The sequence below is a fragment of the Vitis vinifera genome, chromosome 4 (assembly GCF_030704535.1).
Source record: "Vitis vinifera cultivar Pinot Noir 40024 chromosome 4, ASM3070453v1".
Taxonomy (NCBI): Eukaryota; Viridiplantae; Streptophyta; class Magnoliopsida; order Vitales; family Vitaceae; genus Vitis; species Vitis vinifera.
The window spans coordinates 11,160,768-11,188,763 of record NC_081808.1 but is presented as its reverse complement, the minus strand read 5'-3'; the positions used below and the strand labels follow the sequence as shown (position 1 = coordinate 11,188,763).

Here is a 27,996-nt window from a genome sequence, read left to right as displayed (position 1 = left end):
TCTGTGATCAATCGAAACAAGCAAAATGATATAAAATATCATTTTATTAAAGAGTACGTTAAGAAAAAAGAAGTGTAACAGAAATTTGTAAAATTTTATGTGAACCAAGAAGATTGGAGAAGAAAGATACATCCACAAAAAAGAAAAAAAACTCAAGAGCCTGACTAAACATCTAAACAAGGTGCAATTTATGTTTTCCACAGCAAATATAACCCTGTGTGGAATGCATAACAGCCACTGAATTCCAATATTTGAAGTTGATGAGCTATTAGCTTACACAAATATTATTATCATTGATAGCTTTAAATATATATACCTGCATGAGCACCTACAGCAGGTCATCAATCCAAACCAGAACAATTCAAGGCAATCTTAATTTTTTGAACGGTGGAGCTAATAAGAGTATTGACAGTGGCGACCGACTCCATGTTCAGCTGCTGCTGCGGAGCCGCAGGGCCACAAACCAGTACTTGGAAAGCCACTGTAAGAAGGGAACCGCCCGACCCCATGATATTCCCGTCAGATGTACATCCGGCTCCTGAGTCGGAACGGCCATCTCCAGAGACTATGAACCCAGATGGAAGAATGGGTATGTTTCCAGACTCCTCTCCCCTTATTGCAACGTTGATGGCCGGTATGTCAATGGGGGCATAGACCACCAAGCCTCCCAGAGGCTCCACGCAGCTCTCTTGAAGCATGAGCATGTTGTTCTCGGTGGGGACAAAAGGCTGTTTAAGAGAGAACTGAGGTGAACTTAATCAAACTAATAAATAAAATCAATCAATTAATTATAGTTTAGTCGAAAACAAGAGAGCTTTACATGCAACACCAAAATGGAATCAACTTTTGAAGTCTTTTCATTTATGCCTCACATGGATCTTGCAAAGTGATAGAGAAAGAAAATTTAGGGACAATTGTAAGGAAACAAAAATAAATAAATAAAATAAAATAAAATAAAATAAAGAAAATGATAAATATGTTTAAACTCTATAAATTTCATCAATATGCTTGTCAAAATTTATTTCTCTTTTTTTGTATCTTATATAGAAAATGCATGATTATTAGTGCATTATACATTGTGTTTTGTTCCTTTAATTTTGACATAGAATTTTTTTCAATAGTAACTTATTCTCCATTGAAAATTCGAGGTTGTCGATTGATCAACCAGAACATCACAAATGAGTGTGAAAAGGTTTGGGTAAAGATGAAATAGTTTTGAAACAATAAAGATTGTATCAAAATTTTAAAATTGGGCTAAAATGTTTTTAATTATATTTTTGAAATTGCAAGAGCACTCAAGCACTGGCCAAAGTGCTCAAGCACTAAAGCCAACACTTAAGTGATGGTTTAGTCCATTTGAGTACTCAATTTTGAAATTGCCAAATTCTAATAGTCTACAATTTGGAAAATTGAGATTTTATTTTTAAAGAATATTCTATGTCCAATCCTCTAGGTCTTTGGGCCTATATATATATATATTGTACCTAAATGTGTTTTAAGGTTTGATGTTCTTATTCAGAAAACCTTAACTTACCTTCCCGTGCCTTAAAGCCCTCAAAGAAGATATTGAACTAATTTTGAGTTATTGAAGGAGACCTGCATCCTCTTAGGAGCTGAGGCGACATCTATTAGAGCACATAGGTGTTGCATAGTAGATGTGTATCGTGGTATAGGTTCTAGAGAATAAGTCTTAAGATAGCGTATGCCAGGTGATTTTGTGTACCACGATATCATATAGTGGATTATTGGTTTGAGGTCCTAAACCTCTTGGTTTTTTATCTCAATACTTTGTGTGGGGGTTTTCTATGTAAGAATTCTTTATCTTGTTTGAGGTTGATTGCTTTTAACTATTTTTCATTCTCAAATGATAAATTGAATTGAAAATTTCAACTTTTGTATTAAAATCTTTGAAAAAACACCCATTCACTCCTTTTTGTGTATTACCTTATTGGATATTAGGTTTTTCAATTGGTATTAGAGTAGGCTTATTACTAAAAATCATTTTTTTTTTGGCTCATCCAATATGGAACAACTAAATGTGGGATCTTCCATTAATAATCCACCATATTTTGATGGGAGTAACTATCCCCTTTAGAAGGCTCAAATGAATTTTTTTCCCTAAAAATGCAAGATGAAAAGATTTAGAATGCAGTGGAATTTGGATAAGGACCTCCATTAAAATTAGATGTAACAAGAAGATCGATCAGTGAACTTAAGCTCAAATAAGATTGGAATAAATTGGACAATATGGGTAATGAGGTCAATGCTTAGGCCCTTTATAACATTTTTAATAGGATGATTCCTGAAGAGTTTCATAGGATAGCCACATATAAATGTGCTAAGGAGGCTTGGGATATCCTCTTGGTATCCCATGAGGGCACTTATGTAGTGAAGCTATTCAAGATTCAAATGCTTACTTCAAAATTTGAGAGTATTAGAATGTAAGAGGATCAAACTTTCTCAGCATTCTACTTAGAATTGGTGATATCGTGAATTCATCGTTTATCTTAAGAGAAAGAATCCTTGAGTCTAAAGTGGTTATAAAAATTTGAGGTCTCTTTATGAGAGCTTTAGACTTAAGGTCATAACCATAGAGCAAATCAAGGATGTCGATACTATGAGAGCTAATGAACTTGTTAATTCTCTACGGACCTATGAAATGACTCTTCCTAATTCTCAAAGGCCTAGAGAGTATGCTTTTAAGGCTTCTAAAAATGAGGAGAAATGACCTAAAAATTTTGAAAAAGTAGGATTTGAGGAACTTTCCCTCATTTCAAAATGAATCAAAGAGGTTATGAAATTTTATAAAAAGACTGATAGCAAGCAAGACTTAGGAATTGGCAAAAGAATTGAAAAAACTTTTAAAGAAAAAGATAAGGGATTCTTTAAGATAAAAAGATTGGATGTTCTACTTGTGAAGGACTAGGACATGTATCTTTTTATTGTTTGAGTCCCAAGGATGTTAAGAAATATATGTAGGCTACTTAGAGTGACACGAAGTCTAATGATAGCAATTCCATAACATTTAAGGACCACATGTATGATTAGTGTGATTATCTTACTTTTGTTGCATCTATCGATTATGATCATGATATAAATAATGAGTGTGAATTTGATGATGATGAGAATTCTTTTTTTTTTTTTCTCTCTCTTGAAAATATGACTAATGAATATTAACGTTTTATCCAAAGTCACATTAAACTCACAACTGCCTATGAATCATAAAAATCTAAGATTGGGATCTTAAATGAAGAAAATATAAACTATATTGAAAAAAATTGATTTCTTAAAACCGAGCATTAATCTCTACTTGAAAGAAACAATCCTCTAACACAAAAGATTGAATGCCATAAGAAATCTATTTCTTCAAACAATAAGGTTTTTCATCCTAGGAAAAAAAAATTAAATGATATAATTGATAAGTGTTAAGTTCCATGGAGATAAGAAAGGCCTAGACTACATTAACAAGACTAAGACTCCCACTAGTGGAGAAACGGTCTTTGTTAAGGGTAAGGAGAAAACTCTTAACTAGGTGGCCTCTCCTAGTACAACTCCACATTACAACTATTGCGAGAAATCAAGACACACAAAGGGTAAATGTTTCATTAGACTTTTTGAGAGGTATGAGTTCCATTTAGATAGGCTTATGAGTGAGTCAAAATTTCTAAAAAACAAAAAAATCATATTCTGAATATTAAAAAGGAAAAGAAAGACAACTCTAAGCCTAGGACTATAAAAAACTCCTCTAGCTTTTCACTTAAGGTTAAACATATTTGGCTTAGAAAAAATAGGCCCAAATGCAATGGTGTCTCTATTGCACTTAGAGCTAGAGCTCTTAGTGAGTGGTACTTTGATAATGGGTGCTTTAGGCATATGATGGGAGAAAAGTCATTATTCACCTCCTTTGAAGATTTCGATGGAGGTAATGTAACCTTTAATGATGAAAGTATAGCCCATGTGATAGGTAGGGCTAGTGTATCTATCCTTGGATGCCTTGATTTGAATGAAGTCCTCTTTGTTAATGGACTAAGGGCTAATCTAATAAGCATTAGTCAAATTTATGATAGTGATTCAAGTGTTAAATTCTCTCAAAATGTGTGCAAAGTGTTTAATAAGGAGAGAGAAATCACTCTTACTAGGCATAGAATTATGGATAATTGTTATACAATTAATTCTAGTTCTAAAACATCTCAAGTATGTAGTAGCACCAAGCTTGATGTCACAGAGTTATGACATCGGAGGTTAGGACACATTAACTATTAGGATCTAGCTCATATAACTAATAATGACCTAGTTAGAGGTATCCCTAAGTTAAGTGGACAACTTAATGCTACTTGTGGTGAATGTATGAAAAGTAGGCAAGTTAGAGAGTAACATCAAAGGATTGAGGGGGATACACGTCTAGGCCTTTAGATCTTCTCCACATGGGCCTTATGGGTCCTATGCAATCCAAAGGCAAATGTAGAAAGAAATATGTTCTGGTGGTAGTTAATGCTTTCTCTATATATTTATTCATCTACTTTTTGAGAGAGAACTTAGAGAATATTGAGCAATTGAATCTTTTTGCACTAAAATTCAAGTAGAGAAAGGGCATCCCATTGTGAGAATTAGGAGTAATAGGGGGAGAAAGCTTTATAATGTAGAAATCGATCACTTTTGTGACTTTAAGGGAGTAAAACATGAATTTCCAACCCCTAGAACTCCCTATCAAACTAGAGTGGTTGAGAGAAAGAATTGTGTTCTTTAAGAAATAACCCATGTGATGCTTCACACTCATAACATTCCCACCTATTTTTGGGCCAAAGCTATTAACACAACATGTTACATTGCCAATAAAGTATTTCTTAAGCTTGAGACTAATAAAACTTCCTATGAATTATGGTCAGGAAAGAAACCTGATCTAAAACCTTTAGCAATGAATGTTATATTGTTAAAGATGGAGAAAATCTAGGTAAATTTGACCCCAATTTTGATTTAGGTATTTTCTTAAGTTATTTTTCCAAAAGCAAGGCCTATAGGGTATGTAATCAAAATAGTAAAGTTATTCAGAAATCATATAATTTGATCATTAATGATTCTAGGTATACTCAGGAAGTGGTTAATTATGATATTTTACAAGAAGAATCCATTAGGGGTATCCTTAAAACAATGGATGAGACTAGGGATACCCCTAAACACATCCCTGAAAATGTGGTTGACCCTAACAAAGATATAAAACCACTTGAAGTTGCTAAGCCAAGTGAACCACCTTATCTCACCCTAACACCCTAACCCAAAAATCACCCTATCTCAAATGTAATAGGAAACATGAATGACTCCATGGTGACAAGGAGACAATCAAGACATAATGAGATAAACGTCTTTTGCTATACTTCCCAATTAAAGCAAAAAAAATGTAGAAGAAACTTTAGAAGATGAATCTTAGATTACCACACTACATGAAGAGTTAAATTAGTTTATTAAGAATGATGTGTGGTATTTAGTTGTTGGACCTAAAGATAAACATGTGATAAGTATAAAATGGATTTTTCATAACAAAAAAGATGAAAATGGGATAATTGTGAGGAATAAGGCTAAGCTTGTAGCTCAAGGATACTCCCAAATAGATGGAATTCATTTTAAGGAAACATTCACTTTTGTAGCTAGATTAGAGTTTATTAGAATTCTCCTAGCTATAGCATGGTCATTAAAAATGAAATTATTCCAAATTGATGTAAAAAGTGCTTTCTTAAATGATATACTTAGTAAAGAAGTACATGTGGAGTAACCTAAGGGCTTTGAGGATCCTAAACTACTCGATCATGTATATAGGTTAAGGAAAGCTTTCTATGGACTCAAACAAGCTCATTGAGCTTGGTATAAGAGGCTTACTAATTACTTTTTGGAACAAGGATTTGAGAGAAGGGGAGTTGATAGAACTCTATTTATCCATAGGACTAAAACTAGACTCCTAATAGCCCAAATTTATGTTGATGACATCATTTTTAGAGCCACCTTAAGTGATCATGCCTTTAGTTTTATTGAAAAAATGAAAAAGGAATTTGAAATGAGCATTGTAGGTGAACTCAACTTTTTCCTAAGATTATAGATTAGACAACTTAAGAATGGTATTTTTATCTAAGTCTAAATGTGCAAGGGAATTAGTGAAGAAGTTTGACCTAACATCTACTAAGCACTTTAAGACACATATGAGTACCACTACTAAGCTTTGTAAGGAAAAATCCAAAAAACAAAGTTAAGGAAAAGTTTTATAGGAGTATGTATGATAGGTAGTCTCTTGTATCTCACGATGAGTCATCCTAATGTCTCTTATACCATGTGAGCATGTGTTAGCTAATCTCAAAGACTCATATTTAAATTTAGTAAAAAGAATTATTAGTTATGTGAGTGGGACATTAGATTATGGTTTATGGTATCCCTATGATACTTCACTTATGATCTCTGGTTATTCCAATGTTGACTAGGCTAGAAACAGAGGACAGGAAAAAAACTTCTAGTGCTTGGTTTTTTTCAATGATTGTTTAGTTGCTTGGCTAAGTAAGAAGCAAAACTCGATATATACATCCATTGTGGAAGCAAAGTATATAGTTGTAAGAAGTTGTTGTACTCAATTATTTTGGATGAAGCAAATGCTTAATGGCTATGACATTGAGCAAGGTACTATGGATATTTTTTTATGACAACTCTAATGCAATTAAGATCTAAAAAAAATCTTGTTCTTCATTCCTAAACTAAGCATATTAAAATTCATCATTATTTCATTAGGGATCTTGTAGAGGACAAGGTAATTTCTTTAGAGTTTGTTCTAATAGAGCATCAATTAGTAGACATCTTCACAAAACTCTTAAATTCACTTAGGTTTGAGTTCCTTAGGAAATATTTAGGTATATACTTGATTGACTAAGTTCAAATGATGTAGGCCTAAGGATCTTTACTTTTAATGCCTCTATCATTCTTCCTAGGCTATCTCAATTCATTTTAGGTTAACTCGAGAAACCTTATTTACTTGATTTATTAGTAAATACTTAAATATCTCAAGTTTAAGACTTGAGGTTAATGTACTAGATCCACAAGATTAGATTTTATTCCCTAAAATCTCTTTAATCACTTTTAAGGTAGTGAATCAAGGTAAATAAAAATTTTGGTGTCGTGGGAAATCTAAATTTATTTCTAGTAAGTGGTTAATAAAGAATCTTCTTAAACTTAAAGTAGTTCTTATTTTCTTTGGAAGTAACAAACACCACGCCTAGTCAAATTTAATTCATATATATTGCTTGACCTAGTTCAAATTTTTGTTTCTTGAAGTGATATATGGCATATTGGCTAAAATATAATCAAGATTCTTTCTAAGAATATCATGTCATTTCTTAAAAAATTTAGAAACACTATTCAGGTGGAATAAGACAACCATGGGTGAAAGTATGATGTCCATATATAGTGTACAATGCCTCTACTTTTCAAAATACAATATAAAAAAGAAAAAAAGAAAAAAAATGATATCAAAATGAGGGGGAAAAAAGTTATGTTGTATGTAAATCAACGATTGTCATGTTAAGTAGAAATCTAACGAACTTTGTTCAAATTGACTAAATGTGCATTAATTTGATTAGCATGGTTTAGCATCTTCCAAGAATTCAAATTTGAAATATAGATTCAGACTGTAAGTTGATTCCTTGATAATCAATACCATTGGTTTATTTTAGTCTTAATATGCCTTGATTGGTATTGATCTACTTTCCAAACTAAGATTGCGATTAATGTATTATCTTGCTATAGTAACTCAGTCTTGTTTGATTGGAAAATAAAAATTTGGATCTTTCTACTTGATGTATTTCTTTTCTTTCTAATTTTTCAAGTTTACTCGGTTAATTGAGCCTTAAGTTGAAGTTTTGGAACATCACTATTTTCCAGGCTATTTAGAAGTTAAAATATTGATGTTTTAGAGCTTTTACATTAAATAAGACATTTTAAGCACTAAAGAGGTTGTTGTTTCTAAGATTGGGGTAATTTCGAGTGCTCAAGCACTCACATAACTGCTCGAGCGTAGTTATCGACACTTAAGTGCTCAAAACTAGCGCTCAAGCACTCTTAACCTACATCCAATGTTGTTTCATGCGCTTGAAGCACTCAAGCAGTGCTGATTACTACTCAAAACATGCTATTTTGTAGCTTGTAATTAGCTCTTTTAAACACCCTTGAGTAGTAATTATTACCTTTTAACTCGATTAACATGTTAGGGACCCTTGCAATCAGATTTCTAACAATTGTGTTAAGTTTTGGTGCTTTTTGATAGCTTTATGCTCACCAAAGCAATTTAAGAATGAGGGAGAGCTATTTATAGTTCATGGCAAAGCTTTTGGAAGCTTTGATTTTTGAAGAAATCAAGCTATGGAGCCTCATAATCCTTTGCCTTAGTCGTTCAAAGTTTACAAGGGAGAAACAATGGAGAAGAAGAAAACAGGGGATGAAAACAGGGGACACAGCTGCAGTCTTTTAGTGCACTTTTGGAGCATTTTCCGAAGTCCATTGTTTACATTCTATATACCATTTCGAAGCTCAGAAAGTCAAGAATCCAATGGTTCAAACCATGTATGATTTGGAGCTGGAATGAGGAAGATACAGACTTCGGAAGACAACTGCATCAAGCTGAGGGACAATTTCGCACACCACTGTTTAAGGTGCGAAATCCTCAGTCCACTGTGCGAAAATTTCGCACACCTCAAACCAACATGCGAAATTGGAACTCAGCGTGCGAAAATTGGATATTTTTGCCGACTCTTTTTCTTCTGATATTTTTGTGTTTAAATTTTCATTTTCTCCTTGTATTCAACCACTCATGTAATTCCTTAGCTAGGAAGTATCCAAGGAAGGGTAAAATTACCTTCCTATATAAATTCTCTTGTAATCACTGAAAATGGATCTTTTTGGGGAGCTTTCTCCAGGAGACCAATTTATGTAACTTTGATCTCTTTTGTTTATTTTTTTCTCTCTTCTATTTTCTATTTTCTTGCAAGCCAAACACCCTTTGAGGATGTTTTCCCAGAGGATGAGAGGCTAAACATTTAGTTTCTTGGAGTGAAGGAAGCTAGGTGAAAAGTCCAGATTAAAAGGTGGAAAGTTTCCGTGCATTGAATTCAGGTGGTTGGAGTCCATAAATGGCTTTTAAAGCCAAGGTTTTGCCTTAAATCCCTTAGGATCACTTTGACTGGCCAATACATGGTAAGCTTAAGGTCTCTGTGGATGCTTATTGCTAGATCCATATCAGTCCATTAGTTATCATGTACGAGCCAGTGGAAAGTGATTCAAGGTGATAGTCCATAGTGTCTTAAGTCATTAATGGACCTTGACTACCATCTCTAATGACTTTTTATGGATTAAATCTTCATTGTCAAACCTATACCGGTTCGGGAAATAACTATAGGTTAAATCCCCAATGCGAGGAGAAAAATCCGGAATTTTCCACTTTGCATCTGGCACTTGAACCTAACAACCTTTAGCTCCGGGAGACTTTCTTTCTTCCACTTTTTACTTAGTTCTATGTGAGTTTAGTTTAAATCACCACTTTCAAAACAATTTTATTTTCTTTTAAATTTCAAGTTTGTGCTAAAGGAAATCATCAGAATCAATTTCTAATTTAGAGTCTATCATTGGTAGAGTGAAAACCCATCCCTGAGTTCGACCCTAGAACTGCTATACTATAGTAGCTTTGCTACACCAGTATAAGGTCATAGGTTTTATAAATGTTTTTGATTAGAAGACCCGGCTGGAAAGTCAAGCGCGAATCAAGTGCTTAAGTCACATCCAGCAATGCTTCTCGTGCTCGAAGCGCTTGAGCTCGATTCCATCTTTGAACACTTTGAGCGATTATTTAAGCCTTCTAACACTTTTTTTTTCTACTAGTTTTTTAATTTAGTTGGTCCCTATGCTTTGTTCTCATGTCTTCTTGCTTTCCAACATTATTATGAGTTTTCTTTTTGTTTTTCCTAGTTTGAGGCATGTTCAAGACCATATTTTTAGCCTTTCTAGTGGTTTAGATTTTTTTCGATACCTTTTTTATTTTCGTTTCTTCTCGTATTCTATTTCAGACTTAAGATGTCAGGTTGTAGACATCCTAGGAAGTCGCCCCTCGGACCTCCCTTTATTTCCTATCATGGGCTTTCCTTTTGAGGGTTCTTTCAACCTAGATGATCTCCCAATAGAGTGTATCCACTTTGAGGAGACCCGCAATCACTATTGCTCTCATTTTTATGAGTGTAGTGTCACAACCTACTACAATGACCCTCACTTGAGCTTATATAAGGGAGCAAAAAGCTTTTGGTACCACTTAGAGACATCTACACTTGTCTACTAGTTAAGGAGTGTGGAAGATTCTAGAAAAGTCCATAGATATGGACACATCTCTACACAAGGATGGAAGATAAAGGAAAGGTTTCGGGTAATTTAGAGAGTTCTAGAGATCTCTTGTACATAGATTTTATATAGGGTGTTCTAAATAATTCTAGAGCAGTGACAAACCTTTGTGGGTTATAGAGAATTCTTTGGGTGCATATAAATAGGGAATGGCCTCATTTGGCCAATGCACCTTGCACTTGAGAGCAATCTAGCCTTGTAAAGCATTCTAGTGCAATTCAAGTGCCATTATTCTAAAACTCTCTGAGTGTTGCTTCCTTCGTGCCTTTAGCTTTCGAGTTATGCACATTGCTTAGCATAGATGGTGAAGTATATAGGGAAGTTTAACTTTGCAAAATCAAGTGGCTTGAGTTTTCTAAGTGCCACATGTGAGATTAGGAAAGGCCTAAGTCCATGCCAAGTGGTATCAAAGCATGGTCGCAAAGTGGGCTTTAGAAGGAAGCGTGTTGAGCTCCAACATTGAAGAGATGACTAGCAAGCAAACCTTCGAGAGAGAGACCAGACCAACCACACATGGTGAGTGAAGGAAAGAGAAATCTAGTGATGTCGTTGAAAAGTGGGTTTTAGAAGGAAGCATGTTGAGCTCCAACATTGAAGAGATGACTAGTAAGCAAACCTTCAAGAGAGAGACTAGACCAGCCACACATAGTAAGAAAAGGAAAGAGAAATCTGGTGATGTTGTTGCCAACATGGAGGCAAGGCTAGCAAAGGTGGAGCTAGCCATGGCAAAGCATGGAGAAGTGCATGGAGGATCTAAAGGAAAAAAAAAATCCAAGACCTTCAAAAGGAGGTGCTAGTCTCATAAATTGAACCCATCTCATATGAGGAGTTCATGTCCTTCTAACATAGAGTCATAAGCATGCTCGATGGCCTAAAGTTCAGGGTGGAGGCCTTGGTAACACATATGAAGACTCATGACTAAGAAAATAACCAAGAGTTGGCCATTTACCATACCATAGTGCCAACTCGAGGCATGGCCACTCATGAGGCACCAAGGGTGGAGGTGCCAAAGCCACATGTGTTTAATGGCAAGAGTGATGCTAAGGTACTAGATAATTTTCTATGGCACATGGAGAGGTTCTTTGAGGCTATCACACTCACTGATGAAGCCACTAAGGTATGCGTTACAACCCTCTACCTCACTAATTGCTACTTTATGATGGCATTGAAGGTTTGCCGACATAGAAAAAGACACTTGCACCATAGGCAAATGGGATTCCTTCAAGAGAGAGATTAAAAGGCAATTCTACCTACAAAATGTGGCTTACTTGGTAAAGAAAATCATGAAACTTCTTAAGCACATGGGCTTGATCCATGAGTATGTCATAGAGTTCTCTACAGTTATGCTTGAGATTCCCAACATGACATAGAAAGAGCTATTATTTAACTTCATGGACAACTTACAAAGTTGGGTCGAACAAGAGTTGAGGCAATGTGGTGTCTAAGACCTTGCCACAACCATGGTAATAGTGGAGTCCTTGGTGGAGTATAATAAGGGATACTCCTTTAAGCCAATGCCCCCATCCAAGGATAAACACATTAAAGGTGAGGAAAATAAGAGATCGAGGAGCTATAGTACTGCTAAAGAAGAATCCAACAATACTTCTATTGGCAAGGAAGACAATGACAAGGATAAGCGAAAAGAGTTCATGTCTAGGACCAACTGCTTCTTATGCAATGATCCAAGTTAGGCGTAGGACTGCCCTAAGAGGAAGACCTTTAAAGCCATGATAAAGAAAAAAGATGGTGATGCTCATGTCAGGTCAATGCAACTCTTAAGCGTCTTAAGACTAAGTCGATGCCTAAGATGCTTAAAAGCAAATGTCTTATGTATGTGGAAGCCTTTGTGAATGGTAAGCCCACCAAGGCCATGGTGGATATGGGTTTCACACACAACTTTGTCTCCCTGAAGGAGGCTAAGAGACTAAAGCTTCATGCTTGCAAAAGAGGACAAACCAAAGACTACTTTTGTGACTCAATATGACTCTTATGAGTTCTTATTAATGCCTTTTAAACTCACTAATCGCCAAACATGTTTTGTATATTGATGAACAAGACCTTTCATTCATATTTGGATAAGTTCTTATTAATGCTTGCAAACGTGTACTTAAACAATATAGTTGCCTAAAACAACACCTTAGAGGAGCACATGGAACATCTAAGAAAGGTCTTCAAATTGCTAAAAGTAGAATGAGTTATATGTAAAAAAGAATAAATGCTCATTTGCTAAGGAAGAAGAGAGTTTCCTAGGGCATCGCATCAAGGATGGCAAGTTGATGATGGATGACAACAAAGTTAAGGCCATCCAGGAGTGGGATCCTCCTACAAAGGTACCTCGACTAAGATCTTTCCTTGGTCTAGTTAACTACTATCAATGGTTTATCAAGGGCTATTCATCTAGGATAGCTCCTCTCATCAATCTTCATAAGAAGAACAAGGCATGGGATTAGGATGATAAGTGTTAGCAAGCCTTTGAGGTTCTAAAGAAAGTCATGATAAAGGAACTAGTGTTGGCACTACTAAACCATAATAAGGAGTTTGAGGTAAACACAGATGCCTTTGACTGCACCATTGAAGGGATTCTAATGCAAGATAAGCATCTTATAGCATTTGAGAGTCGCAAGCTCAATAACACTAAGGTGCATTACACGGTGCAAGAGAAAAAGATGACTATTATAGTACATTGCTTGCACCTATAAAGACAATACCCATTGGGGTCTCACTTCATAGTGAAGATCAATAACATCACCACTAACTACTTCTAAACTCAAAAGTAGTTGAGCCCTAAGCAAGGAATATGGCAAGACTTTCTAGCAAAGTTTGACTACAATTGGGGTATAAACTAGGAAGTGTTAATCATATGGTTGACATCGTAAGTTGTAAAAAAGAGTTAGCATGTATGACTAGCCAACCCTAAGAAGAGTTGATGGATCTTTTGAATGAGGGGTTACAACATGATCTGTTAGCTAAGAGTCTCATCATCTTAGCCCATAAGAGGAGAATTAAACGGTTTTGGGTGGATAACAACCTACTATGCACTAAGGGAAACTGGCTCTACGTGCCTAAGTAGGGTAACTTGAGAAGAAATCTAATCAAGTAGTACCATGACACTAGGTAGGTTAGGCACCCTAGAAAGCGATGCACAAGAGCACTATTAGAGTCATCTTACTATTGGCCTTAGATACGAGATGAAGTTGAGGCCTATGTGAGGACTTGTTTTGCATGCTAACAAAGTAAAGTGTGGTAGCAATTGCCTAGAGGCCTCTTGCAGCCACTACCTATAGAAAAGTGCTCATAGGAGAGCATCACCATGAACTTCATCATCAGGTTGCCAAGTTTGAAGGTTACAGTTCTATCATTTTAGTAGTGGATAGGTTCTCTAAATATGTTAACTTCATAACAACCTTTACAAATTACATAGTGAATGAGATGACACGCCTATTCTTGAAGCATGTGGTTAAAATATTAGGGGTTGTTTAAACATATCATGAGTTATTGTGACCTATGCTTCATTGAAAGTTTTGGAAGAAGCTTTTCAAAATGATAGGGTCAAAGCTTCACTTCTCTACTAACTTTAACCCAAAGATGGATGGGCAAATTGAAAGGGTGAACGCTTTGTTGGAGTTATACTTGAGGCATTTTGTGAATGCAAATAAGAAGGATCAGGCTAAGTTGTTGGATGTAGCTTAGTTTTCCTACAACTTGTAAAGAGTGATGTAACAAACAAGAGCCTATTTGAGCTAGCCATAGGGGCAGCAATCATGAACTCTTCACACCTTGGTAATGGGCTACACAAGGAGAAGTCCAGTGGCTTTCAAGTTTGCTAAGAGGTGGTAAGAGTAAACTAACAAAACTCGCTCATACTTGGATACGATTGCTAAGAAAATGAAAAAGTAGGCTAATAAGAAGAGACGACACACTAATTATCAGGTTGGAGACTTAGTGTTTTTCAAGCTACTTTCTCATAAGTTCAAATCCCTATGGCCGATGCACAGAAAGCCTTGTGAGAAGATATGAAGGCCCATTCCTTATACTTGGAAGAGTTTGAAAGATGTCCTACATGGTGGAGCTACTTCTAAGGTTGAATATCTGTCTTATCTTTCATGTGAGCTACTTAAAGCCTTATCATGATGACAAGGATGATCCAAGCTTAGGGATATTAAAAAAGGTGACTAAAACCATTGAACCTCATATGATAAAGAGTTAGAATACACAATTGCAGACCAAGTCATCAAGAGACGAGATGTGCCTCCTACGATAGATTACTTAGTCAAGTGGAAGGTACTACCAGAGAGTGATGCTAGGTGGGAGCTTGTAAATGCGCTATGGTAGTTCTAAGAGAAGATTGAGTGGTTCCATGTAGAAGGAATAATGAGGACTTCTACAACATAAGTAAAGGAGAGGCGTCCACACATCCCTAAGAAAAAAATGGAAAACAAAGGAAAGATATGGGGATATTCTAAAGAGCTTTAGAAATATCTTCTACATATCATGTATCTAACTTTTGTATAGGGTATTCCAGATAATTCTAAAGTAGTAGAGACTCTTTGCGGGTTCTAGAGCATTCCTTTGATGCCTATAAATAGGGAATGTCCTTATTTGGCCAAGACGCTAAACACTTGAGAGAAATCTAGCCTTGTAAAGCATTCTAGTGCAATAAAAGTTTCATTCTTCCAAAACTCTCTAAGTGTTGCTTCTTTCTTATCCCTAGTTTCTGAGTTGTGCCCATTGTACAACATAGATAATTAAGTATGTAGGGAAAACTAACTTAGTAACATTAGGTGGTTTGAGTTGTTTAAGTGTCTTACGTGAGCTTGGGAAATGCCTAAGTCTGTGGTAGTAAGGTTGAGATAGAGAGACATTTATCTTCGCTTCCTTCGTGATATTGACTTTTTTGCCGTCTTCCAAGCTTGGGATTGAAAACCCCTTGCTTTATTCATAGGTAGATTACCCCCATTTACATTGGGATTGAACTCTTAATCTAAGCATTACAGTCATGTGTACGATCCCATTGTTCCATTAGGTGCTACTTTTCAAGGTGTCACTTTGCAAGTGGCCTCTGCTTAAGAGGCTATTGAGGAGGAGTTTGAGATTTGTGCTATGGAGTAGGATCCTCCCTTGGAAGAGCCCACTCCAAGAGGGCATCATGGTAGAAGGCGTTGGGGCTCCTCTCATACATTTACTCATCCTACCCCTCTTTTAGATGCCTTCTAGTTCCAAAGGGTGATGGATTCCATGGATCAACTCCATATTTGGGTGGATGCCTAGACTACTCAGGTAAACTATCACCATTCTGTGACTTCTACTCACCTAGAATTTCATGAGCCTGATATGGTTGCTTGTTTCCAAAGCATTAAGGAATTGCTCAACACTATTACTTCATAGCTTTTGTACCAGGGTCCCTCAAGCTCTACTCATTAATCCCCATCAAATCAAGCCCCTTAGACATCTTTTTTCTGTTTGATCTATTTGTTTTGTACACTAAATCCATGTTGGCTTAGTTTTTTAGTCCATTATTTTTGTTAGGTTTGGATGTATGCTTTTCATTTCATTATTACTTGTATCCAAAATCATGTTTACTATATATGGATATTAGTTCTTTTCTTTCTCCATGCCTATCTTTTCTAATCCTTTTCATATTTTGAGACAAAAAAAAAAAGAACATCTTATTCATTGATATATTTATTTCATTGATATTCATTTGCATGCATGACTTGTATCCTTGGTTTATTTTTTCTCCTATTATCTTGATTTGATTCTATTGCTTATATATCTTCCCACACATTGCTTTACCTTAGATACTTGTGTTTGATGTGTGAAGGTTACAAGATTAGAATATTTTGCACGTTTGGATGCATTATATTGTCCTCTACATGTGATTGAATAAATAGGTTTGGATGAGTGTTATTAAGTATTATGTAAACTCCATTTGAGAGTTTTAGGGGGTTTATATAACCTTTGTTTTATCATAAAAGTGCTAAGGGGAAGATTGTTTGTGCTTTATGCATTGTGTTTTGTTTATTGGAAAATTTGTTTCTTTCATTCTAGTATAAGATCTTTCTAGACAGTGAGTTACTCTCTATTGAAGATTTGAGATTGATGATTGATTAATCGAAACATCACAGTTAAGCTTGAAAAGGTCCAAGTAAAGGCAAATTAGTTTTAAAAGGGTAGAGGTTGGATCATATGTTTACAATTGAGCTAAAATGTTTTTAATTGCATTTTTAAAATTTTAAGAGCACTCAAGCATTAGCCAAGGTGATTTAGTCTATTCGAGCGCTTGATCCTAAAATTGCTAGATTCTAGCAGTCCGCAATTTGGAAAATTAAGATTTTATTTTTTAAAGAAAATCCAATTTATGATCCTTTGGGTCTTTTAATCTATATATACCTTCCTTAAATGTATTTTAAAGTTTGATGTTCTCATTCGGAAAACGCTAACTTGGTTTCCCATCCCTAAAAGGTCTTAAAGAAGATATTGAACTAATTATGGGTTATTAAAGGATACCTACATCCCATTACGAGCTGAGGATCCACTAGAGTACTCAAGGTGCTGCATTGCAAACATGGACCTGGTATAGGTTTTAGAGAGTAAGTCTTAAGATAACATCTGCCAAATATTTTGTGTACTTGTGATATCATATAGTGGATTGTCGATTTGAGGCCCCAGATCTCATGGTTTTTTATCTCCACACTTTGTGTGAGGGTTTTCCATCTAAAAAATCCTGTCTTATTTGTGGTTGATTGCTTTCAATTATTCTTCATTCTCAAGGGATTTATTGAATTAAAATTTTCAATTCTTGTATTAAAATCTTGGAAAAAAATACCCATTTTTACCTTCCCTGGGTGTTACTAAGTGGAAATTAGGTTTTTCAATATTCTTTTATAATTTTTGTTATTTTATGTAGTAAACTAGATAAGACTTAGAAGGGTTTTTTTTCCTATTATTTTAATTGATCCAAACCAAGCCTCAAGGTTTTCAACATTGCGAACTTATCCCTGTCTATTTTCAATGTACACATCATATTTACTACTTTTATTTATTTATTTAGAACTAAAATGGAATTTATGGGGGGATGAATCATCAAAGAAACCATCTATGTAATCTACCCTTCTGATGCCAGTACAAGCTGCAGGGCAGTAAAAGTAGGAAATTGATACATTAGCAGATAACATATATCATTTTTTTTATCCCTCCTTAGCGAGTACCTGGGATATCAACATGGAATGAAGCCAATAATTTTTTCAATAGCATGTGGTTTTGGTTTCCATGAAATGAACATGACAACAGAAAAGAATGAAAAAGACCATTTACCCGAATGATACTTGTACAGTTCCCTGGATTAACTCCATTTGCGATATGTGCAATCTCATGCACTGGATTTCCACTGGACAGAACGTCCCACTGGCAAACAGAAAAGAGAATCCCAACAGTTACTTTCACTAATGTAGCTGACCTTCCAGGAGTTTAAAAAGAAAAACCTTTAAGACTTTTAGATAGAAACCTGAGGTCGCATTTTCTCATCTCTGATGAAATCAAATATAGTCTGACATTGCATGGGGAGCCAAAGGGAGGTCGCAGCGCTGACAATCAGGCCACCAGGTTGGCCGGGTTCTGTGCTCTTGCGAACAGAGACTCTGACACCGCTAGTGTCCACTTCAGATAACTGAGGAAAGTCTAGTTTTCCAGACATGCTTAAAACCCCACAAAAATCTTTCACCATCCTGTGACCAAGCTTCATTATACTTCTCCTCCCTTCAGGCAAGCTAATCACTGGACAGTGGACAACATCATCAGACCACTAGGAATGGATTGAAGTAAAAGCATAAGGCCATAAAGATAAAGGTGATAAAGAGTACCTCCTGCAAGATCACGAGTCGGTGTATTTTCATCTGCCAAGTAAGCGAGCCTCTCGCACATCCTTTGAAGAGTACCGACCATTCTTTCTGCCCCGAAGGCTAAGCTACCGGAGACAAGATCTCTATAGAGCCGATGCGTTAGACTTTTGTCATCCACTTCAACATGTTCTACCCAAGTAACCTATCAAACAACAAGGTGGTTCTCAAACAAATGAACTAACTTCAGATAGAAGGGTACCATTTCTTGGGACAGAACAGAATCAGGAGATACGATGCCTGATAAGGCATGAACATTATAAAAATATTAAGGATTTAAAACACTAAGTACCAAGATAATAAATAAGATAAAATGGACAAGACAAGCACATTGAATTACAAAAATGAGTGCAATTAGGATGACATAATTAAGTATATTTTCAGTTGAATTTTGGATTTCAGACTAACATTACTACAAATAAAATGCATGATAGCAAGTAGAAAATGTACAGGTGAAACAAAGGAAGCACTAGTTTGTATATAATTAACATCTATTGTGCCTGTGGAGACTTCAATGTAAATAATGTTAGTTCAAGAATGTTAATTCAAGAACATAGATAAAAACAATTCACATAAATAGGGGTGTAAATAAGGTTGATTTGATTGGGTTTTGGATAAAAAAAAATGAACCAAATCAATATGATCGGTTTTATATGTGATAAAAACCAAACTGACCAGATTTGAAGTGAAAAAATTGAACCAAACCAAGCCTTTTGAGGCCTGTTTGGTTCAGTTTTTGTAGATCGGTTTTGACCCAACTTAATAAACTTTTTTAGTCCTAAACCTAGATGTAGATTTGTGTTTGTTTTGAACTTAAATACTATTAATTTGAGTTTATATTAGGCCCTAGGTCTATTTAAAAAAAAAATTAATTGAAACTAACTTGGATTTGATGTTAAAAATATATTAAATATATTTAGAATTAACTTGACCATAATATAAAAACAATGAATTGCTTTAATAGAATTTAATATAATTTTTTTTTATCAAATGCCAACAATTATATATAAGTTTTAAATATCGGTTTGGTTCGGTTTTTATTGATTATGAGACATGAAAAAAAGAAAAAAAAACAAACTGACAATATCGATTTTTAAAATTCTCAAACCAAACCAAACTTTTTTATTTTTGAAAAGCGAACCAATATGATCTATTTAGGTTTATTTGGATCAGTTTTTTAGTTTTGGTTGGTTTGGATCAATTTGTCAGTTTTTTCGGTTTTGCTTATACCCTTACACATAAAGGTACACAAGACTTTAACATGATTTAGACAAATTTGTCTACATCTAAGGATGAGAAAAAAAATCATCTCATCATACCATAGAGAATATTACAGAGAATAGAACCAAAATATAACTATTAGGTGCTTTATTTTCTTCGGCTCTTCCAAAAATCTTCAACCCGGGCTCTAATACCATTTTGTTGTGTCAATAGAAGTTTTAATACAAAAAATGTTAGTTTAAGCACACAAAAAAATAAAAAATAAAATAAAAAATCATACAAAGATACATAAGGTTTTAACACGGTTCAATAAAACATGCCTACATCCACAAATAAGAGAGAATAATTTCATTATACCATAGAGAATATTACAAAGGATAAAACCAAATACAATTATTGGATTCCCAAAACATCCATGTTTCCCCACTCTTTACATCTACACCTTAAACCACATGTGCCTCGCTACACCAGGTGTCTTGCTACACCAAGTGCCTTTCATTCTTCCTCATATCTCTATCCACCTCATATAGTTTTTACAAGCTCATTTCCCTCTCGTAACCTTTTTCTCTCATGACCTATAATACTTATAGGGATATTCATAATAACTTTCCTTATTCTATAAGAAAATCTAATATTACAATGACATATGAATGTAGGAAATATTCTATACAATATTCTTTACAAAAAAGAATTTGTACTAATTATAAATTTGATAAACTTTCAAACAATCTCTAACTTGGATCAAATTCAATTAAATCAACATTTCATCTCTCTATGATACACGTTTTTTTAAATCACATTCAAACGAGAGAACAATTAACTCCACCTTTAACTAAAATTCCTTATCACTATCTTGTGTGCTCTATTCTCTTCGACTCTGCCAAAAATCTTCAAATTGAGCTTTGATACCAGTTTTTTTATGCCAATGAAAGCTTTAATACAAATATTATTAGTTCAAGAACATTAATTCAAGAACATAAAGATAAAACAATCAATATAATGGTACATGGGGTTTTAATGTGGTCTAGCCAAACATGCCTACATCGACGGATGAGAGAGAATCATTTCACTATAGAGAATATTATAAATGATATAACCAAATATGATTATTGGATTCCTAAAACATCTCATGTTTTCCTACTCTTTGTATTTACACCCTATAAACCATGAACCCCTCGCTCCACCAAGTGTCTTCCATTCTTCCCCACATTTATATCTACCTCATAGATTCTTTATAAGTTGATCTCTATTTTATAACCTTTTTCCCTTATGACTTAAAATACTCATATAGATATTCCTAGTAACTTTCTTTATTTTATAAGAAAATAAAATATTACAATGGCATATGAATATAGAAAATAGTCTATACAACATTCTTTATAGAAAGGAATCTATACCAATTAGGAATTTGAGATATTTTCAAATAATCTCTACCTTGGATCAAATTCCATTAAGTAAATCTTGTTGTACCAAAGGAAATTTTGATGTAAACAATGTTAGTTCAAGTACACAAAGATAAAACAATTCATACAAAGGCATAGGATTGTTAACGAGGTTCGACCAAACATGCTTATATCTACGGATGAGAAAGAATCATTCCACCATACCATGGAGAATATTATTAGGGCTAGAACCAGATAACACCATTGGATTATCGAAACATCCCATGTTTACCCACTCCTTGTATCTATATCCTAAACCACAAGCCATTTTCTCCACTGGGTCTCTTCCATTTTTCCCCATCTCTATCCACCTCATATAATCTTTATAAAATAATCTCCAATGCATAACCTTTTTTCCCTCATTACCTAGAATACTTATAGAGATATTCCTAATAACTTCTCTTATTCTACGAGAAAATAAAATATTATAATGATATATGAATATAAGAAATATCCTATACAATATATTTTAAAAAAAGGAATCTATAGTAGTTAGGAATTTGAGACACTTTCCAATAATCTCTACCTTGGATCAAATTCCATTAAGTCAATTTTCCATCTCTCTATGATAGATGTTTTCTTATCACATCCCAATGAGAGGACAATTAACTATATCTTCAACTAAAATTCCATGTCATTATCTTTGGTGCTTTATTCTTTTCTGCTCTTCAACCCAAGCTTTAATACCAATTTGTTGTGTCAACAGAAGCTTTAATCCAAACAATGTTAATTTAAGAATACAAAAATAAAATTTTTCACAATGTTAATTTAAGAACACAAAAATAAAATTATTCACACAATGGTTCATGAGATTTTAACGTGATTCAACCAAACATGACAGCTACATTCATGGATGAAAGAGAATCATTTCATTATACCATAAAAAATATGACAAAGGATAGAACTAGATACAACTATTGGATTCTCGAAATATCTCATGTTTACCCACTTCTTGTATCTACATCCTAAACCATGAGCCTTTCGCTCCAATAGGTTTCTATCATTATTCCCCACATCTCTATTCACTTCGTATAGTTTTTATAAGCTCATTTCCATTCTATGTTTCTCCGCTCCTTGTATCTACACCCTAAAACACAAGCCACTTGCTCCAATAAGTGTCTCCCATTGTTCCTCATATCTCTATCTACCTTGTATAGTCTTTTTCAAGTTCATTTTCATCTCATAACCCTTTTCCCTCATGACCTTAAATACTTATAGAGATATTCTGAATATTTTTTTTATAAGAAAATATAATATTACAATGACATATGAATATAAAAAAATATTCTATATAATATTCTTTACAAAAAGGAATTCATATAAATTAGGCATTTCTGACATTTTCCAACAATCTCTACCTTAGGTCAAATTTCATTAAGTCAATCTTTCATCTCTCCTTGATCCATGTTTTTTTTATCACATCCTGACAAGACCTTCAATTAAAATTCTTTGTCATTATCTTGTGTGCTCTATTCTCTTTAGCTCTTCCAAAAAGCTTCAACTCGAGTTTTGATACCAATTTATTGTGCAAATGAAAGCTTTAATGCAGACAATATTAGTTCAAGAATGTTACTTCAAGAACACAAAGATAAAACAATTTACACAAAGGTACACAAAGTTTTAATGTAGTTCAGTCAAACATGGTTACATCCATAGATGAGAAAGAAACTTTCCACTATACAACAGAGAATATTACAAAAGATTGAACTAGATACAATTCTCAAAACACTTCTTGTTTCTACACTCCTTGTATCTATACCTTGAACCATGAGCCCTTCGCTTCACCAAGTGTGTCCCATTGTTCCTCACATTTCTATCCACCTCGTAGAGTCGTTACAAGTTTATTTCTATCTCATAACCTTTTTCCCTTATGACCTAGAATATTTATAGAGACATTCCTAATAAGTTTCTTTATTTTATAAGAAAATCTAATATTCAATGACATAGGAATATAGGAAATATTCTATATAATATTCTTAATAAAACAGAATCTATACTAATTAAGAATTTGAAATACTTGTTAACAATCTCTACCTTTGATCAAATTCCATTAATTCAATCTTCCATCTCTCCATGATACACATTGTTTTTATCACATCCCGATGATAGAACAATTAACTTCATCTTCAACTAAAATTCCTTGTCATTATCTTGTGTGCTCGATTCTCTTTTACTCTTCTAGAAATCTTCAACTTGAGCTTCGATACTAGTTTGTTGTGCCAATGGAAGTTTTAATGCAACAATGTTAATTTAAGAATGTTAGTTCAAAAACACAAAGGTACACAGTGATTTAACATGGTTCAACCAAACATGCCTACATCCATGTATGAGAGAGAATCATTTCACTATACCATAAGGAATATTATAGAGGACAAAACTTGATATAACTATTAGGTTTTCAAAACATCCTATGTTTTTCTACTTCTTGTATCTACATCATGAACCACGAGCCCATCACTCCACCGAGTGACTCCCACTCTTCCTCAATTTTTTGTCCACCTCATATAGTTTTTTATAAGTTCATCTCATTCTCATAACCTTTTTTCCTTCATGACCTAGAATACTTATAGAGACATTCATAATAACTATCCTTATTCTATAAGAAAATCAAACATTACAATGACATATGAATATAGGAAATATTCTATACAATATTGTTTACAAAAAGTAATTTATACTAATTAGGAATTTGAGATACATTTCAACAACATTAATGATCCCTTGCTACTAGTACAACATTTATTTGCCATTATTTCAAAGATGATATGATGTTTAGTAAAGATAAATCTTTAATACAAGCTGTCAATTAGTCTAGTTATTATTGTTTTATCTATGATCTTTTCTAATATTTATAGAGCCAGAAATATCCACCCAAAAACCTCCCTCAACTTGTTTTTACCTTGAATTCTTGTCTAGATTTTTAGTGGAGGTCATTTAATCTCAAGCATTAAGGTCATGTTTGGTACATAGGAATGAGGAATGAAAATGAAAATTTTCTTTCAATTCCTATTTCTCCTTGAATAGGAATGATTTTGGTGTTCTAATTCTTTTGTTTGGATGCATATAGGAATGTAGAGCTGGAATGAATATTTGTTTCTATTTCAATTAGTAGCAATAGAAATGAAAATGAAAATGAAAAAATAAATAAATAAATTGACAATAATATCTGTAAATATAATTTAAAATAATACTTTATATTCATTTAAAAAAAGTCTCACACTTTACATACTTTAAAATAATTTTTTATTTTCATTTAAAAAAAAAAACATCTTTGAGAGTTTTTTTTCTAAATAATAAAAATCTATTTGGGCTTTTGATTTAAAAATAAAATTGCTTTAAAATTTAATACCACTATTTGATTGTTGTTCTTGAGAAATAATTTTTAAAAACTATAAGTTTAATAATTTTAAAAATAGTATTAGCAATTATTGATTTTAAAATATTATTGTTTATTTAAAAAAAATTAATTATGCTTTTATAAGATGTTAATATCCACATCTTATAATATTTATAAAGAAAATATAATTTATGATTTTATCATAATATTACTATTCATATTTTATTAAAAAATTTAATTTATTAATAATTAAAAAATTATTTTTATTTTTAATAAGACTCGATGAAATTTATTTTATATTATATAAATTGAATTTACAATTTGGCTTTTACAAAATCAAAATAAAAAATTTATTTAAAAAACAATTTATCCAAAAAAAATGGTTTTTTCAAAGCATAACTTGCACTAAAGAATCAAAATACCTCGTCTTATAGATGAATTGAAATCTCAATTATAAGTAGGATTTTATTTACTCTGAAATCATTCTTATAGGAATAGATGCAAAAATGAATGGAAAATTCAGTTCTCACTTCTCATTCTCACTTACCAAATATGGCCTAAAATGAAATCCTAGAAGTCAACCACTAACTTGGAGTAGCAATTTGAGAATTTTATGGTTTCTTCAAAGAAAAAAAAAAAAAACACTAAAAGTCTAAAAAAAAATTTTTAAGGTTCCTTAGAGGGGGAAAACAATAGTAGTCAATCACCATGTACCAGGAGAACCACCATTGAAGGCAGCTGCTATAAACCAAAATATAGAAGATATTGTCCAAAGCATTTTTGAGAATGATTTGACGCCAAACTCCAGAATTGTGATCTTCCTGTTCTAAAAGTACCCTCCTCCATTCAATAACAAATTAGAGATCTCAGTCAGTATCTTGATGATTTTGACCACATTTCAGACATTACTACATGATAAGGATTAACTTGTTTCTGATGATAAGGATTCTAGTGATAGGAATCAGTAGTTTGAACTAATAAGGATTCTAGTGTTCAGGTGTGATAAGGATCAAACAGTTTGATACTTATCCTTTATTCAAATTGTGTAATTTTTTTGTTTTTTTACTTTCACTATATATCCCTAGTAGATCCCCCATTGTAATCAGTTTTTCAAGTTAATCAAACTAGCAATTCTCTTCACTACATAATAAAATGCATAGCAAACTAGGCATGCATAAACAGCCAGAAAGGAAGGAAGAAGAAGAAAGGATTAGAAACAACAATGAGGAAAAAAGAAAAGCATCTTTTATACATTCATCTTATGGAGCAATAATTGAAATCAAGTTCTCTCAAGAAAATCCCTGAAAGTGCTCAATTACCAATCTGTTCATGTCCCATCATGATATGCTCAATTATGTGTGTTGGAATTTCATATTCCTTCAACCAAATGTTTCACACTTTCTCAACCAAATAACAAGTTTCATCCTCCATATACAACACTCCATACTAATGTATGGAGAGACTGGTTATGGTATTAACTACTAGTTGCTAAAGTGAAGATTTGTTAATGATGGTAGATCCTGGTAATGATACACAGATTGACGCACCTTGGAGCAGCCATCAGGCAAGTCTTGAATCATGCATCCAGAAGGAAGTTTCCAAAATCGCAAAGAGTTTGGTTGGCCATCTTTGGAGTAATCATAGGACACATCCACCATCACCCACACGCCTAGCTCAATTTGCTGGCAATAACGAAGAAAGTAGAATTCTCTAGGTGCTACAAGAGGTGAAAGAATATGCATCTGTTCATACATCTGCATCAACACCTTCGACTTAGAAAACTTCTTCCCTGGACAAAACTTTCAAGGAAAAATTAAAAAGAAATGGACTCTTGCTATCTACCAATTGCAAGGAACCACTCCGGCTTCCAATTATTCCAGCCTCAAGAACTTGAATTGTGCTTGCTTTGGTAACGATTGTGGGAAAGAGATCGACATATTTATTCTGCAAAACCAAATCACTTTTGAAATCTACACAATTCTAAAAAGATAGTGAACCAAACCTCAGTTTAATTGACAGCATGCAAGATGATGAAAGGGATAGACTGATTAGAACTAACTGGATCCAGAAACATGTTGACCAGCTGCATTCCATTCATGGCCACCACGACTGATTCCTTTGATGATTCAATTCGAGCATTTGAACTTTTGAAGTGAGTAGCCTTGGGGAAAATTCTTTCATAGCTGTCATGGTGAAGAACATATTTTTCATTAGTGGCGGACTTGACCCACAAAGGCTCATTGATACGCACAAGCCTGATTAATTCATCCATGGCACCGGCAGCAGTCTCAGTCATGAGCGTCTTTTCCATATCTGGGAATCCCTTAAATTGATACATCACTGAAGCATTGCAAACATCCACGGGAGCAAGTTCAAGGCCTAGGGCAGGGCCTACTGTGGGGATGGAAAGGCCTCCTGTCTCTTGGCTTGGGAAACTTCCTGGTGAAAAATCCAAAGAAGATCCAAGGGCAGGTGGCAGCAAATGCATTTGTGTAATGGGTTTCCCTATGTACTTGGCAAGAAGATTTGATACCTTTTCATGCTGACAAAAATTGGGTGGGAGACATCAGTTTAGCAATAAATAAATAACTTTAGATGGCAAAAAGAAATGGTGACATTAAGAGAGAGACCTGAGCCAAGTTCCAAGCTTCTTAACTAACCTCTTCTTTCAATTGGGCGTTTTCAAGCTGAAGCTTCTCTATGTTACGCTGCCGTTCTTCTTCCCCGAAGGGTGGACCCCCACACGATGGGCAGATCACATTCTTCAGTGCCTCTCTGATTGCAAGGTTTTCACATTGGATCCTTTCATTCTCGGCCCGAAGGGCAGTGTTATCTGCGCGCTCATGTTGAGTCTGAAACACACAAGAAAAGGTCACTCGCCATTAAGCGTCCAAATGAGAAAACCAAATCTTCCTTTGAATTTAATAAAGAAAAAACTACTGCACCTTTGTTTGAGTACGCTTGTTCTGAAACCAAAACTTGATCTGGCGGGACTCAAGCCCCAATTCCCTGCCCAACTGACGCCTCTGGGCTTCATCTGGATGGGGGCAGTCCTTGAAAAACCTTCATTCCATCCAAAGAAATCAAGAGACAGAAAAGTTGCCATGAATTTTAACAACTTCGTTAAGACATACACGCCAAACAATACAATCAAAGACAATTCCAAGAAATATATATTAACATAAAAGTACATCAGTGGCGGATTGATGGTTTGACTAAACAAAAAGGAAAAGCTAAACAGACTCCCTCTCTCTCACTAACCAAAATCACATATCATCAAAAAAGAAAGAATGAAAAGCCCTCACTTCGCATCAAACAATCAAAGACTAATCTGAGGGAGATTGAAAGAAATGGGCAGGAAATGCATATATATCAGATATAAAAAGATATGGTATATGAACAAAGAACCAATCAAGGATCAAAATGGGTAGAAGGCAGCATTCACGGAATGGCCTTTTTTGGCTATATCTCACATCTAGAAAGCTAAACAAATACAGCAATGTCGTTGTCACTATGAACAATAAAAATAGTGGAAAAACCGAATTGAAACTATCCTCAATAAGCAGTGATCTTACGCTTCAAGGCGCTGAATCTGCTGAGGAGTGTGGCGATTGTACACTTTCCTCCCTCTTCGAGGATTGGGACCATCTTGATCACCACCGGAGCCATTTCCTCCGGTCCGAAACTCCAT

General features: G+C 34.3%; 1 protein-coding gene across 1 annotated transcript; it reads right to left on the bottom strand.

The window, feature by feature from the left end:
• Nucleotides 1-67: 67 nt before the first annotated feature.
• LOC100254711 (homeobox-leucine zipper protein ROC8) lies at nucleotides 68-27,996 on the bottom strand. The gene is made up of 10 exons (XM_059736571.1): nucleotides 27,881-27,996; nucleotides 27,251-27,368; nucleotides 26,966-27,157; nucleotides 26,365-26,868; nucleotides 26,148-26,249; nucleotides 25,853-26,059; nucleotides 18,270-18,450; nucleotides 17,915-18,183; nucleotides 17,725-17,814; nucleotides 68-728 (listed from the first exon to the last, which is right to left on the bottom strand). The coding sequence occupies exons 1-10, from the start codon at nucleotides 27,994-27,996 to the stop codon at nucleotides 342-344; spliced, it is 2,166 nt and encodes a 721-aa protein (XP_059592554.1). The 3' UTR covers nucleotides 68-341.